Source organism: Quercus robur, chromosome 6, assembly GCF_932294415.1.
Source record: "Quercus robur chromosome 6, dhQueRobu3.1, whole genome shotgun sequence".
NCBI lineage: Eukaryota > Viridiplantae > Streptophyta > Magnoliopsida > Fagales > Fagaceae > Quercus > Quercus robur.
Window position 1 is genome coordinate 40,929,146 of NC_065539.1, and position 14,896 is coordinate 40,944,041.

Consider the following 14,896-nt stretch of genomic DNA (forward strand, 5'->3'; position numbering starts at 1 on the left):
AAATTGGCACGAGGATCATAAGATCATACTTTTTGATTAAAAAATATGAAAAAAATTACCTATGATTACTATAATTATAATTCATAATATATGTTAAAAAAACATTGAACAAAAGTAATTTTTGAGAATTGAAATTACTAAAATAATGTGAAGTACCAAATTACAATTATAATATGATGATGTTGGAACCATCCAATGTGAGTAAAAAATGATAGAACCACCAAATGTGACTAAAGTACAGTTATATGTGATGTTAGTACTGTCTAACATGACGTTGGAACCATCTTATGTGAATAAGGAAAAAAAAATAGAACTACCGAATGTGACGTACAATAATATATGATGTTGAAACCATCCAATGTAATTAAAAAATAATAGATTCACCGAATGTGACAAAATAAAGGTTATATATGATATTGATAAGTGACATTGGAACCATTTAACATGACTAAAAAATAATAGAACCACCAAGTATGATAAAAGTACGATCATATGTGATGTTGATATTGCCTCATATGACGATGAAATTGTAAAAAATGTGAGTCAAAAATAAGGGAATCTCCGAATGTGACAAAAATACAGTCATATGTGATGTTGGTATTGTCCATTATAACGATGGAATCGTAAAAAATGTGAATAAAAAATAAATGAACCATCAAATATGACAAAAATACGGTCATATATGAGGTACAGTTTTACGTGACTATGAAATCGTCAAATGTGAGTAAAAAAAATAAGGGAACCATCAAATTTGACAAAAGTATAGTCATATGTGATGTTGGTACTACCCAATGTGATATGGAACTGTCAAAATGTGAAAAGAAAATAAGAGATTCACCAAATGTGACAAAAGTACGATCACATGTAATGTTAGTACAGCTCAATATGACGATGGAACCATCAAATGTGATGTTTTGATAACCTGGTATAGCAGGTTACCTACTTGTGGGTATCGTAGTCTCCTAAAAAAAGAAGGTACTATAGAATTACCCTATTTCTTCTTGTTCCTTCTTTTTTTCTTTGAAATAAATGGTTTGTTTCTAACATAAAATATTTTTCAACTAGAAAACAATTTCTTTTTTTGGTGTTTGATTGTATTTTTGAAAATATCGTGGAAAACATTTTCCGTGTTTGGTTAGTACACAATTTTTTTAAAAGTATACAAAAATTAAACTGCAATTTCTGTTCACACCATATACAACAACTAAATCTAGATTCATATTGAACATAGTGCAAAATACCAAATAGCCAAAAAAAATTCCACAAAAATTTAACAGAATTCCACGGAACCACAATATCAAGAAGAAGAAAAAAAAATGTCAACATGAATTAATTCAACCCAAAAGTGACCGAAATAAACAATGAAGTCAAGTGAAAAAAAAAAAAAAAAAAACTATATCGTGTAGATCAGTGGAACAAAAAAAGAATTTTTTTTTTTTATTTTTAAAAAGCTTGTGAATTTTCTGCTGAAGATCAGTGAGAGGAAGACCTAATCAAAGTGTGAGGGGCCAAGATTTGCCTGTTTTGTTTAATTTTTTTTAAAAAATTGTTTTGTTTAAATATAGAGAGAGAAACATCCAAACACACCGTACAACTGTATCACTCTAATACTCTATAATATATGGCAGTTTGGGCTGAGCTATTCATGGCCCAAAATGGTGCAAACTAATCTTTTAGCCCACAACTTTGGAAAGTTTTTTTTTTTAATTGAAACTTTGGAAGAGCCCAAACATTTTCTGCAAATTTAATTCATATTGGGGATATGGTCGCCGATTCCAGCTAGAAATAGAATAGATAAAAATCTCATTTACACTATACAATATTTTGAGATTTGAGAGCTGAAAAAAAGAAGCATTCTGTTCAAAATCCGTACTTTCCTCAACTCCACAGGTAAGGTAACCAAGTCTCCTTCTTTCCCTATCTAAATTTTGCACTCTCGCTATTTTCTTTGGCAGCCAAAGATGGGTTCTTTTCTGGGTCTTGTATTGTTTGATGAAATTGCTGATTTTGTTGTCTTTAGGGAGCAAAAAAAAAAAAGATGTCATCTTTGGGAACTTCGAAGGGAATTCTGGAGATTGCGAAGTTCGGGGTTTATGTGACCATTCCCATTGTTCTTATGTACACTTTCGCTAACAACACCAAGAATCTCCAGAAGTTCATGGGAAACGTAATCTCTCTCTCTCTCTCTCTCTCCCTCTCCTTTGGACTATAATTCTTTGTTTTGAAAATTTATTTTTCCTATTTATGGATCACGATTTGAATTAGTTTGTTGTGAATTCAGTTAGGGGTGTTGTTTGGGAAATGCCCTTTTTATCTTAAACTACTTGTCAGTTATATGAAACATGGAGCTGTTTACTTTCCCAGATTAGAAGTTTTTGTTTTGGTTTTGCAAGAATTTGAATTGACCTATTTCAATGTGTTTAGGCTCACAACAATTTTCACAAAATATTTCACTACTTCTGAGTTGGCAAGCTGTGAATTGTAGATGATAAAAGTGATGTCAATGGTCGGCCCAAATGATAGTCAATTAAAACCGGCTAACTCAACTACTGTGAAAAATTTTGTGTCTGTAGCATTATATGATCTATTCACCCCCACCCCCCAAGAAAAGAAAAGAAATGCTTGATTGGGTAGTATGGGGGACATCCATTGTTTTGAGTCTTTGTTTGTTTTTTTATTTATTTATTATAATTTTAGTATTTTGCAATTGTGAGTTTGTGGGTTTGGAGTGATTTCATGATTGCCTTCACTATAGAATTGGTGCGAATGCAAAAAGATGCCGGACAATAGAAATTTATTTGTTGAGTGTCATCGATGGTAATATTGTAGCACAGATTTTTTAATCATCTTTGAGTTATTATTACTGCAAAAATATGATTGTCTTTCATGACATCTCATAAGATCGTTTACAAATATCTTTAGTGAAAGAATGAGCCTATTATGTTTTATATTGCTTTAATTTGGAGAAACAACAGTCTCTTAAACCTCAAAGAAGTTTCTAACACCAACAACCGTTTCTCCTGGAATAATATAAATGAGTGTTTCAAACTGGTGAGCAAATGAGCTTATTAGATTGGTGGAAGCTAGTATGAAGGGTAATATGTTACATGTCTGTTAGCCACATAAGCAGGAGATTTCTTGCATCCAGGATAGTGTCACTGCACACTACATATTGTGTAGGCTTCACAAAGAATATCCATTTTCAATACCCTAGGGTGATAGATGTAAATCGTGTAAGATATTTCTACACATACACAAAAAAAAAAAAAATGAAAAAGAAGAAGAAGAAGAAGAAGAAGGAGAAGAAAACTGCATTTTAAGAAATGGGCTTGTGTATGAATTTGATTTGGTCACTCCTATCAAGGCTGGAATTTCATATGTGGTTTGAAAAGTTGAATTGTTTTTGTTTTTTTATAAAATTGGTGAGTGATCCAATAACTTACCAATAAAATAACTGAATATATTTCCAATTGTTTGTTTTCATAATGTGTCTAATTTATTATCTAATTTGAGCACTAGCTTAATTGGCACCTCCTCCGCTTATAAGTTCTAGAGAGAGGACAAGGTCATAGGTTCAGGACTTACTGTATGCATATGTAACTTACCAATAAAAAAATGGCTATTGGCTGTAAGTATTATGACCTATATTATTGTCATGTGGAGATTTGTTTTTATTGCTTTATACTTATCATTTTTTTTTGGTATGGATTATTGTCTTGATGTATTGTTAAAGCTCTAAATAATGTGTTGTTTTTTTTTTTTTTTTTTTTTTTTTTTTTTTTTTTTGTGAAGCGATCTTATGTTGTGTATCCCCCAGAGGCCGAAAGGCCTCCATCACCAGAAGAATTAAGGGAGATGGCTCGTGAGCTGGCTCGTAAGAATAACATCCGTTGATGTTCTTTAGGGGTGTAAGTGATCCTTGTAGGTTTTTGGTGGTATATAGTACTGCTTTTGAAATATCAAGTTGTATGTAATATGCAGAAATGAACATCATGGGACTCAATACTCAAAATAATCATTTTTGTACGAATAATGTTTCTTTAAACCCCATTTATCCTTATTTTTTTTTTAAAAGCTTGGACATGGTATCTTCATAATAGGTAAGGCTAACTGACATAGTGGAATACTTCTTTAATGATTTATGTACAATTCAAGCTGGCTGAACTTACATCATTGCCTTATTTTTTGCATAATGTGACATATTTATCTCCATTGTGCCCTGTGCATTTGTAAGATAATGTACCTTTCGAATCTGGGGAACTAACTGTGAAACTATAGAAACACAGATTTCAAGTGACCAATAGATACAAGATGTGATGTCTCTTGTTGGGTTCCGTTTGCAACTGGAAAACATTTTGATGTGACTTGTGGTTATCTCACGTGCATGCTCTCTTTTGAGAATGGGGTGTTTGGTACATGTGTTTGAAAAAATGTGTTTTGTTATTTAAAAACATGTGTGGAAATACGTGTGGGTGAAAAAATGTATGGAAATGTGTGTAATGTTTAAAATCTGAAAATTTGTGCTTGAGTGAGTATACCTGAACCTTGTTTTCATTTTTAGCATCAGAGTCAACTATAAAAGCATCCACATCAATCCGTGGATAATCTTGCAAAATACAAAAAACAGCTCTTTTTACACATTTTGACCCAGAAATGCTCCACATCAGTGCTTCTAAAATTGTGTATATCTCTACACGAGCTACAGTAACCGTGTATTCTAAAATTGTGTATATCTCTACACGAGCTACAGTAACCGTGTAAATATACACGGTTACTGTAATTCGTTCATTTATTATTTTATTAATTTCCCGTTTGCTCCCTTTTTTCTCTCTCTTCTCCGTGCTCGACAAACTCAGTAACCTCCCCTCTCCTTATCTTCTTCTTTTTCCTCAGATGCACACAAACACACCCACACACAAACACATCTACACAAAAAAATCAACACATATATACACTTGCTCAAAAAAAAAAAGAGATACACAAACACACCCACACACAAACAAACCCAAACGGACAAACAACAAAGATACAGATCGGTGCTTATCGGAATGATCGATGCTTAACTGGAACGATCGATGCTTAACTGGAACGATCGGAGCTCGTGGGTCTCGCTTGATCGGAGCTCGTGGGTATGGGTCTTGCCTGATCAGAGCTAGGGAGATCGATGCTTGTGGATTAGAGCTAGGGAGATCTGAGCTGTGGATCGGTGCAGTTGTGGATCGGAGTTGTGGATTAGAGCTGTGGATCGGTGCTTATGATCGGAGCTGTAGATCGGAGCTATGATCGGTGCTTGTGACCGAGATGATGTGGATCGGTGCTTGTGATCGAGAGGAAGAATGATGGGTATAGAGAGATAGACCGAGAGGGAGAGAATGGGTATAGAGAGATAGAATAGAGAAAGCAACAAATTAGAAAAAATAGGTAGAGAGAGAGAGAACGCGCGTATAAAAATGGGTTAGTTGAGAGAAATAATAAAACAATTGAGAAAATTGATTATTTAAATAAAAGTGGTGATATAATAGATGAACTGATGTGAATGTTTTATAAAAGTGATAGTGTAAAATAGAAAAAGTAGGTTTTTTGTGTAAAATAGACGGAATCTTTTAGAAGAGCTGATGTGAATGCTCTAAGTATCCAAAAAAAAAAGAGTTAGCTGAAATTGTTCATCTCTGTGTGGCCATTTGAAAGCTCAACTGACAGCTGGTTCACTTTTATCAAACTTTGAATCCATCAAATGGTTGTTGAATTTCATTTTCAAACAAGATTGACGCACTCCTCGACCCATGCAGAGCAAACGTAGGAAAGTGTTGGGTAGAGGAAGGGATGTCCCTCCCAGGAAAGTTTGTGCGTGGTAGGTAAGGGATTTGGCACAATTAAAGTATGTAGTGTTAGGTTTTTTTTTTTTTTTTTTTGGGTTAAAATTTTTATTTTTATTTGAGTCCAACAAATTGTTAGACTTGTTTTTAATACAAAATTATGGACAAAGTTTAGTTACAAAACTAGTTGTAACTTAAAACTGTAACTTTACTCGATAAAATAAACATTACTATATATTTTAAAATTTTAACCGTTGAATTACATGTTCTTTACGTTCTTAATACACATGTCAAATTTTGTGTCAATCAGATATTATTTATTATATGATTTATTAGTTTATATTTTATGCATAATTTTAAACAACAAAAACTTGTAATTTAAACAATTTATTGATAACATAACTATTAATCTTTAATTTCTTGAAATTTTGCAAGTATGGAGAATATAGGAAGAATATGTAATTCAATAGTGGATTTGTCAAAATTTACCTTCAATAAAAAGATATTGAGTAAGGTTGTAGACTAAGGTTACAACTAATTTTATAGTTAAACTTTGTCCCAAAATTATTAGGCTACTTTTTTTTTTTTTTTGATAGAAAAATTATTAGGCTACTTGATTGAGCCCAAAGAATAACATATCCATGAGGGTTCCTTCCCACCCCCCTCCCCCTACAAAATATGGACTATACACTTACGTCACTTTCATGTCTGTAAATTTCTTTTCTAGATTCTAAAGAAGGCATTGAATGACAATACAATTATTTTTTATTATTTTTATAATTCTAAGAGGCTAGAACACTAAGAAAAAATTATTAAAATAAAAGAACAAAAGAAAAAGAAAAAATCTATTGAGGAAATAACTTTGCAAGATGATGACTATGATGATAACATTAAATTAGATAGAACTTAATAGGTAAGATGATGAAAATAAAATTAATTTTTGGCTCATATGTCATGCACTATTAGCTTTGAGTTCAATCAATTTGAAAGTATACATTGTTAATTTGATTTATTTAGTTAACTTTATTACATAAGTGATAATTAAATTAATTATTAGTTGAACATATTCCGAATTTTCTAATAAATATATATTTTATATATTTATAAATTTTATTAGATGTTAGTGTATTTTACGAAGCATAATATAGAAAAAAAAAAAAATCAATTCATAATAAACTATGGTCATAAGCAGCATGAGGAAGTGAGCCAGTCCGTAAAATGCAAAATAAAGAATGAACACAGACGCGGGCAAGATGTTTCAGAACTGGAACTAGTATGAATGTCAAGTGGAACCATTGCATTTAACATAATTCCATGATTCCATCAGGCATAAAATTATATAAAAAGCCGATATCTGCTAGGAAGTGCAATAATTTAACATAATTCCATCATGCATAGTATGAAAGTACCACACTGGGTCCAATCTTTTTCATGTCCAATTTATTTATTTTTCAGGCTTTGATTAATCATTAAATACCATACCAACTGTAAGGACACGATTATTTAATGGCTCAAGAATGACGTTGGGCTCATAAGTAATGGGCCCTAACAATATGATTTGTAGAGAGTGGGCTTGAAAGGCAGGACCTTAGTCACAGGTTAGCGGTTTGATCGGGGTTTCTATGGAAGCTTCTCTATGGGTGGACTTGGCTTGACTAGCTAGGCCTTCCATTGACTAGCTAGGCCTTCCATTAGTGCGGGTTGCAAGGTTTTAAGTCCTCGGACAGCGTCCGAGGAGCATTGTACCCTTCCCTTTTCTCCCTTTTGCAGGATTTTTTCTCTTTCAAGGATCCCTTTTCCCTTCGCTTTCTTTCCCTTTTATAATAGTGTTCCTTTCCCCCTTTAGGGTCCATGTATAAGTTTTACCTTCTAGGATGGGGACTTGTCCTATCAACCCATATCTAAAGTGGTTGGGAGTAGACGTAAAGGTTGAATAGCATGGTGAAGAGCATGGGCCTGTCAGACGCAGAGTTCTTTATTACAGTATTGACAGCCTTTTCACTTGTCTTGTCCCTGCATTAAACTCGTCCTTCTTCTTTAGGTGTCTTGTGGGATGCTGAGCGTGAGATCGTCCTCGGCCACACCCTTGGGCCTTTTTAGGGCTTTCATTATGCGTTCTCGGCAATAGGTCTCCTCGGCTTAGGTCTTGGACTCTAATGTAGAGTGGGTCTGGGCCATGAATTCTCTGGCCCCACACCAACCATTTGAAAACTGAAATCATTCTGGCCCTTTTAAGGGGTTGAACCTCAACCTTATCTTTATCTCACCCTTTCTTTAAAAAGAAGAAGAAGAAAAAAAAAAAGACTGGAAAAATAGAAAAACTAACTTCGGTCATATTGACTGTAACTATCAGGACCCTCGTGAAAGGAAAAAAAAAAACCAAAAAACAATTTTCATGGAAAAAAGTAGGTACTGATTGGGGCTGGCCCTCCACATAGAAATTTCTTAGCAAAATATATTTGCCTTCATAGTTCATACACTCGTTTTTGAGTCTGTCCAAACCGCGTCCATAAGCTCTAAACAACTAGCAATTATAATAATAATAATAAGAGACTGAAATTTCTCTGTAAGACTCATGGGAGAAGAAAATCTTGACTTGCTCAAGTCGTCTCCTTCCGTTCACGACAATGGCAGTATTATAGACTGGCAACTGTTACTACAACCAAGGTTTCAATTCTAAGATACAAACCAAACAACATTTCAAGCTCTCTCGCTTTGGACAGGTAAATTTTTACTCACCCATGTTATCAGTTTTTCTTTCTTTTGTACTTTTCCTGCTTGGAACATATTCAGTTGAGTCTGTCTTTTTTTATTTTTATGGTTTCCTTAAATTTTGTTCCTTAATACCTTTTTGAATTCTATAGACCCTTTGTCGGGTACCAAACAGAACATCATGATTTCCAATAGTTAAGTTTTATTTGAAATTTCAGAATTCTGTTCATGCCAACTAGTTTAATTTGTATAGTTACCTTTTTTTTCTTTTTTATCTTATAAAAATTCACTCTTGAGTTATGTTTGTTTATTTTTCAGCTTTAACAGTAGAACTTCTTATGTGAATACTATATTGATGTTGAGACTTAGTTGTGAATTTTCCCCTCTAAATTTTTAATGAAGGTTTGTGGAGGTTTATATCCAAGTTGCTGGGTGCATGAATTTAGTTTATAATGGCTTTGGAGCTCATACCTATAGGGACCATCTTGGCCGTGCTGACAAACCAGGTCATCAAAACAGCTCTTGCTGCAAAGGATGTTCTTTTTGAGAAGGAGAGTTTCAAGGTTCTGTCAAAGCATTTGTTTGATATTGAACCAGTCTTAAAGGAACTGCAGCTTCAAGAATTAAATGATTCTCAAGCTGCAAGGCTTGCTCTGGAGTCTCTTGAAGCAGATGTTAAAAAGGCAAATAATTTGGTTGAGAAGTACAAAAGTCGAGCCCCCTTCTACTTACTGGTCAAGTGCAGACACATTGTCAAGGAGGTACAAGAAGTCACAAGGGACATTGGAAAGTCTTTGGCTGCATTATCCCTTGCAAATACTGAAGTCCTATCAAGGATATCTGATCAGGTGGATCGGTTACAGAATGAGATGCAAAGAGTTGAATTTGAGACTTCACATTCTCAGCTCCAAATTGTTGACAAGTTAGACCAAGGTCTTAGGGACCAGAAACTAGATCAGGGTTTCGCAAATGACATGCTTGAAGAAATAGCAAGGGCAGTTGGGGTGCCTGTTGAGCCCTCTCAGATAAGCAAAGAGCTAGCCAGCTTCAGAAGGGAAAAAGAAGAAGCTGCCAACAGGAAAGAAAGAGCTGAAGTACTCTTCTTGGAGCAGATTATTGAGCTGCTCTCTCGGGCTGATGCTGCAAGGGATTATGAAGAAGTCAAAAGGCAGTATCTCCAAAGGTTTCAGGTTATAGAGCGATATGATGAGAGGGAAGAGAATATCCGACCACTTAATTCTTTTTATTGTCGAATAAGTGAAACTTTGATGGTTGATCCCGTTAGCCTTTGCACTGGAACTACATGTGAGCGAGCTGCCATTGAGGCTTTGTTAGACAGTGGGGAGAGAACTGACCCAGAAACAGGTGAGGTTCTTGAAGACACCACTCTAAGGTCTAACCTTCCACTTAGACAATCAATAGAGGAGTGGCGAGAACTTAATTACTGCCTGAAGATACGTTGTTCCAAGGCAAAGTTATTATCAGGTATGGACTCGTCTGTGGAAGAGGCCCTGAGCCAAATGCAGGATCTTATGAAGGAGAGTTCTATTAACAAGGACTGGATTTCTGTTGGAGGGCTTACTGATATTATAATCTCCATACTTGGAAGCTCACGCAACAGAGATGTGAAGAGAAAGATTTTAATTACCCTGAAGGATGTTGTAGAAGGGCATGCAAGAAATAAGGTAAGAAACTTTCATATACCATGTAAATTGAAAAGGAAAAACAAAAGAGAGAGAAAGGAACCAAGCATTTCTTAGTGTGCAGAGAAGCAGGCTGCCCTTTTTATTCTTTTTATTGTTTTTTTTCTTGTGCTTGTTTTGTTAGAGCATGCACCTCTATTTTTGACAATTTGGATTAGTACTAGTAAGTTCATGGGAAAGAAGATTTTCATCTAATTTGTATTGATCTCTAAAAAACCCTCTTGAAAAATTTTGTATACATTTTCTTCTGTTATTATTATTTTTTTTTTTGGGTACAAATATAAGGATAGAATCTCATTTTGTGTTACATATATCCAAAAAAAGAATTTGAAATTCCTGCTAAGTGGATTGTACAAGATTTGATACTGTATAGATTTTTGAGCCTGTGTCCTAGTGAGATTTTTTGTTCTTTCTCATTGTCATAAAAAACTTCATACTTGAAAAAACCTATTTGAATTTTAAAATTATCAAAAAAGAATGGGTAAGTGAATAACTTAAATGCTTCACAATATTCTAAATTGACTAGTTTAATCAAATTTATAGGAAAAAGTGTTTGAATCCCAGGGATGGGATCGCATTATTCCTTGCCTGGGGCGTGACTCAAGCATCTCAAAGGCCGCGGTTGAATTACTATATGAGTTGCTGCAAGAGAGATCTGGATGGAATGTGCCTGTTTGCAGGAAACTCTCTCAGCAATGCAGTGCGATTCTTTTTCTTGTTACCCTGCTAAAGGGTCCCGTTAGGGAGTCAGCAGAGATTGCAGAAAGAATCTTGACGAACCTATTTGAGATAAATGAGGAAACCATTTCTTGTGCTGCTAAGGCCGGCTGGTATAAACCACTTATTGATCGCATAGTTCAAGGTAATAGGATCCATTTACTTTAAAGGCCTATAAATTAGATGTTTTTGTTTGTTGCTTATCAGAAAGAAAAAAATTGACATCACTTATTGATTTCATGTTTGTGATTCATGGTAGTGAAGATTCTACCACTTGTGCAAAGAAATAATAGAGAATTGTCATCTAGCGAAATCAGCAGATTACCACAAATTCCGCAATATATTATTTCATTCTTCCCATAGTATTTAATGGTAATCAATTTTTGATATGCTATATCATGCATGAGAACATTGATAAATTTCATTTCATGGGACATACAGACACTCCCCTTGTTATCCTATTCTCTATGTGTACAGAGAACCGTTCCAACAAATTTTCTTATTCTCTATGGTATATATGATATGAGTTATTCCGTTTGTACTCTTCACAATGAAGCTGCTGTGTCTGATTGACTTCAATCTTCTGAATGAAGGTTTGTCACGTAATTTAATCATTCTGAATTTTTTCAGGGCCAGAGTCTTCAAAGATACCAATGGTGAGAACAATTGTTAATACAGAATTAGTTGATCTGAATTTGAAGCTCCTTGGCGAGGAAGGGGTTATACCTCCTTTGCTTGATATGGCATCCAGAAGCTTTGAATCAAAAGAGTTAGCCTTATCAGCCCTGGTTAAATTATCAGGTTGCCATGCCAATAAAGAGTTAATTGCTGCTGCCGGTGGGGTTCCACTTGTTCTGAAACTAATGTTCTCTCCCAATGTGCGCTCAATTATTGTTGTGAAATGCTCTGAAATACTTGAGAAACTTTGTTCTGAGGATGATGGAATTAAATTTTTCGTTGATGAAAAAGGGACCCAACTTGAGTTAGAATCAATCATCACCAATTTGTTAGCTTTGCAACAGAAGCCTAACTCAGCCCACAATGTCCGGAGGCCTGCCTTGAATGCACTTCTTGGAATTTGCAGGTTTGAAGCAGGGTTGGTTAAGAAGGCAGTTCTCACTGCCAATGGTGTATCTCTAGTGCTTCCACTGCTTGATGACTCTGACTCTGAAATTCGGGAGATTGCTATCAATTTGCTCTTCCTCTTCTCACAGCAAGAGCCAGAAGGAGTTGTGGAATACCTTCTCAAGCCAAGAAGGCTGGAGGCCTTAGTGGGGTTTCTTGAGAATGATGATAAGGGTGATGTACAGATGGCTGCTGCAGGTCTATTAGCCAACCTACCAAAATCAGAAAGATCACTCACCATGAAGTTAATCGAATTGGATGGAATTGATGCAATCTTAAACATTTTAAAAACTGGAACCAAGGAAGCAAAAGAAAATGCTCTAAATGCACTCTTCAGGTTTTCAGATCCCACAAATCTTGAGTCACAGCGTATATTGGTTGAACGAGGAGTGTACCCTATGCTTGTAAACTTTCTCAAGGCTGGTTCAGAAACAGCTAAGGCATTAGCAGCAGCACTCATTGGCAATCTTTCCACTAGCAGTCCAAAGCTCACTGTTGTAACCAAACCAACTAGTTGCTGGTGCTTCCAACCATCACGCCATCCTTTATGCCCAGCACATGGTGGTATTTGCAGTGTGACAGCTTCATTCTGTCTGTTGGAAGCAAATGCTTTACCTGACTTGGTAAGGCTCTTACATGGAGGGGTGCATGAAACTGCTTATGAAGCAATTCGGACTCTTTTTACTCTAGTTATGGAAGGCTCTCCTCAGAGAGGGGCCGCTGTCTTGCATGAAAATGATGCTATAAAACCTATATTAGAGACTTTGACGTGGGGGGAAGATTATCTAAAGGAGGAGGCTTTAGGACTCTTGGAGAAAGTTTTTGTGTCAAAAGAAATGGTGGAACATTATGGATCAACAGCAAGGTTACTTCTTGTTGGTATGACCGGCAGGAATGTCCACGAGGAAGGCCGCCAAGGAAGGAAAGCTGCCAAAATCTTGGCCCTCCTTGAACGCTATTCTAGATCGTCCACATGTCTTGTTCCAGGTCTATTTGGGTGAAAATTTTAGTTATTGGGATCAATATAGTGTTTGCTTCAATTTTAATACAGCTTTTGGCTTTTCCAAAGAACTGGATATTCAGTAAATCCTCAAAATCATTCTCGTTCATATAGTTTTGTTGTCTCAATTTTCTTTCTTTCTTTCTTTCTTTATACCCCTCCATTGACAGTTTTGTTGTCTTCTTTCAATTTGTGCCTTCATACAAACAAATATACAATAATGGACCCCCTGCTTCTAAGTTGTCTTCGAACTTTAATTTTGTATTGTCTTAGTTATGTTATAATTTCTTCCGTTCACCCTTCTTTGTATCACTCCCAACACATAATTTGTAAGAGGAATTGGTTTAAATTTGAATCAATAACAACTAACTACTTGTGATTTGTTATAAAAGTGTTGTTGACGTAGCATCTCTCTTATAAAAAATTTATTGAAACATATGATTAATTTTGTATTTTAATACCCATTAGTCCTGCTTTTCATATTGTCCTATTTTTCATTCCTTTCCCTCCTCCCAAGCGACCTGTTAGAATTATCCCGTGTGATATTCAACATGCAATTGATTCAATTTCAGGTTCAACTATCACGCCCCAAATCCACTATGATCGAGAGCATGAGAAAACATACCATCAAGGAAAATTATAGGCAATAATTTTTTGGGTTTCATCATGCAAACAATAATTTCATATGATTTTGTTCAAAAAACAAATAATTTCATATGATCAAAATATTAATATGCTAAAATCTCCACAAATGAAGTCAGATCTCTATAAATTTTTATAAATGGTACTAGCTACAGATCATATGCTTCAATTTACCAAGGAAAATATGGTTTATTATCGAACTAGTAGGTCCTGCATTGGACAATATTGATGCAGAGATTTAAATTGTAAGAAAGAGACTACAAAATCTCGAGTATACATATTTTCTGGGAAAGCTAACAAAAGCCCTCGTTTTGGTTGGTGGGGAGAAAGTAGATGCATTACGGGAGTGATTGAAACTAAGATGAGTTCATAGCGTTTAGAATTTTAAGGATGTGGTTTTTTTTTTTTTTTTTTTTTTTTTTTTTTTTTTTTTTTTTTGATGAGGTATTGACTAGTTTTATATATCTGTGAAATTTTATGCATTATGTTGTCTGAATTTTTTTTTTTTTTTTTATAAAATTATGTTGTCTTATTGGTTAATCATTGATAACCTACTTATTTGGACTAAAGTTTTAACATTGCTGGATGTTAATATGTTATTGTCTTAGATTTGCTCATGTACATGAAAGCCCTTTGTTGTTATTCTTACTTCCCAATTTCTTTTATATTGAGCCTTGGATCAGCAATATTACGAGATGCGTTGTGAGAAATTTTAGTTTATACATGCTACTAAACCACACAATATGTAGAGATAAGGGCCCAAAATTGTATATTGGGCCTTGGTCTTTGGTTGAGGACATTGATTGGTCCGAGGACGGATAAACAACAATGAGGATGTCAAGTTCAGAGTTCTATGAGTAACATGCAAGTGGAGAGGTCAAGAAAGGTGGTCCGAGGTCTCCTCGGATGAACGAAGCACAGATCAAATGTATATTCTATCGCTCAAAATGATCCTCCAAGAAACTCCATTGAGAGGGGCGTGTATTTTGAACGTACTAGAAGAATGGGAGTTAGGAAATATCTACGGAAAAGCTGCTGCCACAGTATTAAATGTCCCGCAGCTAAGTTTCAAGCTGCATTTATGTGAAGAATACCCCTAAACAGTGCTGCCTTGACTACCACAACTCACAGAAGGCCTGAAAGGGTGTCTGATGGGACAAGCACTCGAGTAGTAACTTAAA

At 35.1% G+C, this 14,896-nt stretch overlaps 2 protein-coding genes across 4 annotated transcripts; both read left to right on the forward strand.

Moving 5' to 3' along the window:
- Positions 1–1,729: 1,729 nt before the first annotated feature.
- LOC126688765 (uncharacterized) lies at positions 1,730–4,168 on the forward strand. 2 transcript variants are annotated; one of them, XM_050383582.1, is made up of 3 exons: positions 1,730–1,890; positions 2,021–2,167; positions 3,793–4,168. In XM_050383582.1, the coding sequence occupies exons 2-3, from the start codon at positions 2,039–2,041 to the stop codon at positions 3,892–3,894; spliced, it is 231 nt and encodes a 76-aa protein (XP_050239539.1). In that variant the 5' UTR covers positions 1,730–1,890; positions 2,021–2,038; the 3' UTR covers positions 3,895–4,168. The 2 variants fall into 2 exon arrangements, with proteins under 2 accessions (XP_050239539.1, XP_050239538.1); XM_050383581.1 differs by having other exon boundaries at positions 1,737–1,895.
- Positions 4,169–8,132: 3,964 nt separating this feature from the next.
- LOC126688766 (U-box domain-containing protein 44-like) lies at positions 8,133–13,330 on the forward strand. 2 transcript variants are annotated; one of them, XM_050383584.1, is made up of 4 exons: positions 8,133–8,539; positions 8,931–10,213; positions 10,796–11,093; positions 11,579–13,330. In XM_050383584.1, exons 2-4 carry the CDS (start codon positions 8,981–8,983, stop codon positions 13,072–13,074), a joined length of 3,027 nt encoding a protein of 1,008 aa, XP_050239541.1. In that variant the 5' UTR covers positions 8,133–8,539; positions 8,931–8,980; the 3' UTR covers positions 13,075–13,330. The 2 variants fall into 2 exon arrangements, with proteins under 2 accessions (XP_050239541.1, XP_050239540.1); XM_050383583.1 differs by having other exon boundaries at positions 8,134–8,539; positions 10,775–11,093.
- Positions 13,331–14,896: the final 1,566 nt, after the last annotated feature.

What these genes read in the sequence shown, in the direction of transcription:
- LOC126688765 (XM_050383582.1), top strand. Translation starts at nt 2,039, where the DNA reads ATGTCATCTTTGGGAACTTCGAAGGGAATTCTGGAGATTGCGAAGTTC. An exon ending in TCCAGAAGTTCATGGGAAAC is followed by an intron (nt 2,168 to 3,792) that starts GTAATCTCTCTC and finishes TTTTTTGTGAAG; the next exon opens with CGATCTTATGTTGTGTATCC.
- LOC126688766 (XM_050383583.1), top strand. Translation starts at nt 8,981, where the DNA reads ATGGCTTTGGAGCTCATACCTATAGGGACCATCTTGGCCGTGCTGACA. An exon ending in AAGGGCATGCAAGAAATAAG is followed by an intron (nt 10,214 to 10,774) that starts GTAAGAAACTTT and finishes TCAAATTTATAG; the next exon opens with GAAAAAGTGTTTGAATCCCA. An exon ending in TATTGATCGCATAGTTCAAG is followed by an intron (nt 11,094 to 11,578) that starts GTAATAGGATCC and finishes GAATTTTTTCAG; the next exon opens with GGCCAGAGTCTTCAAAGATA.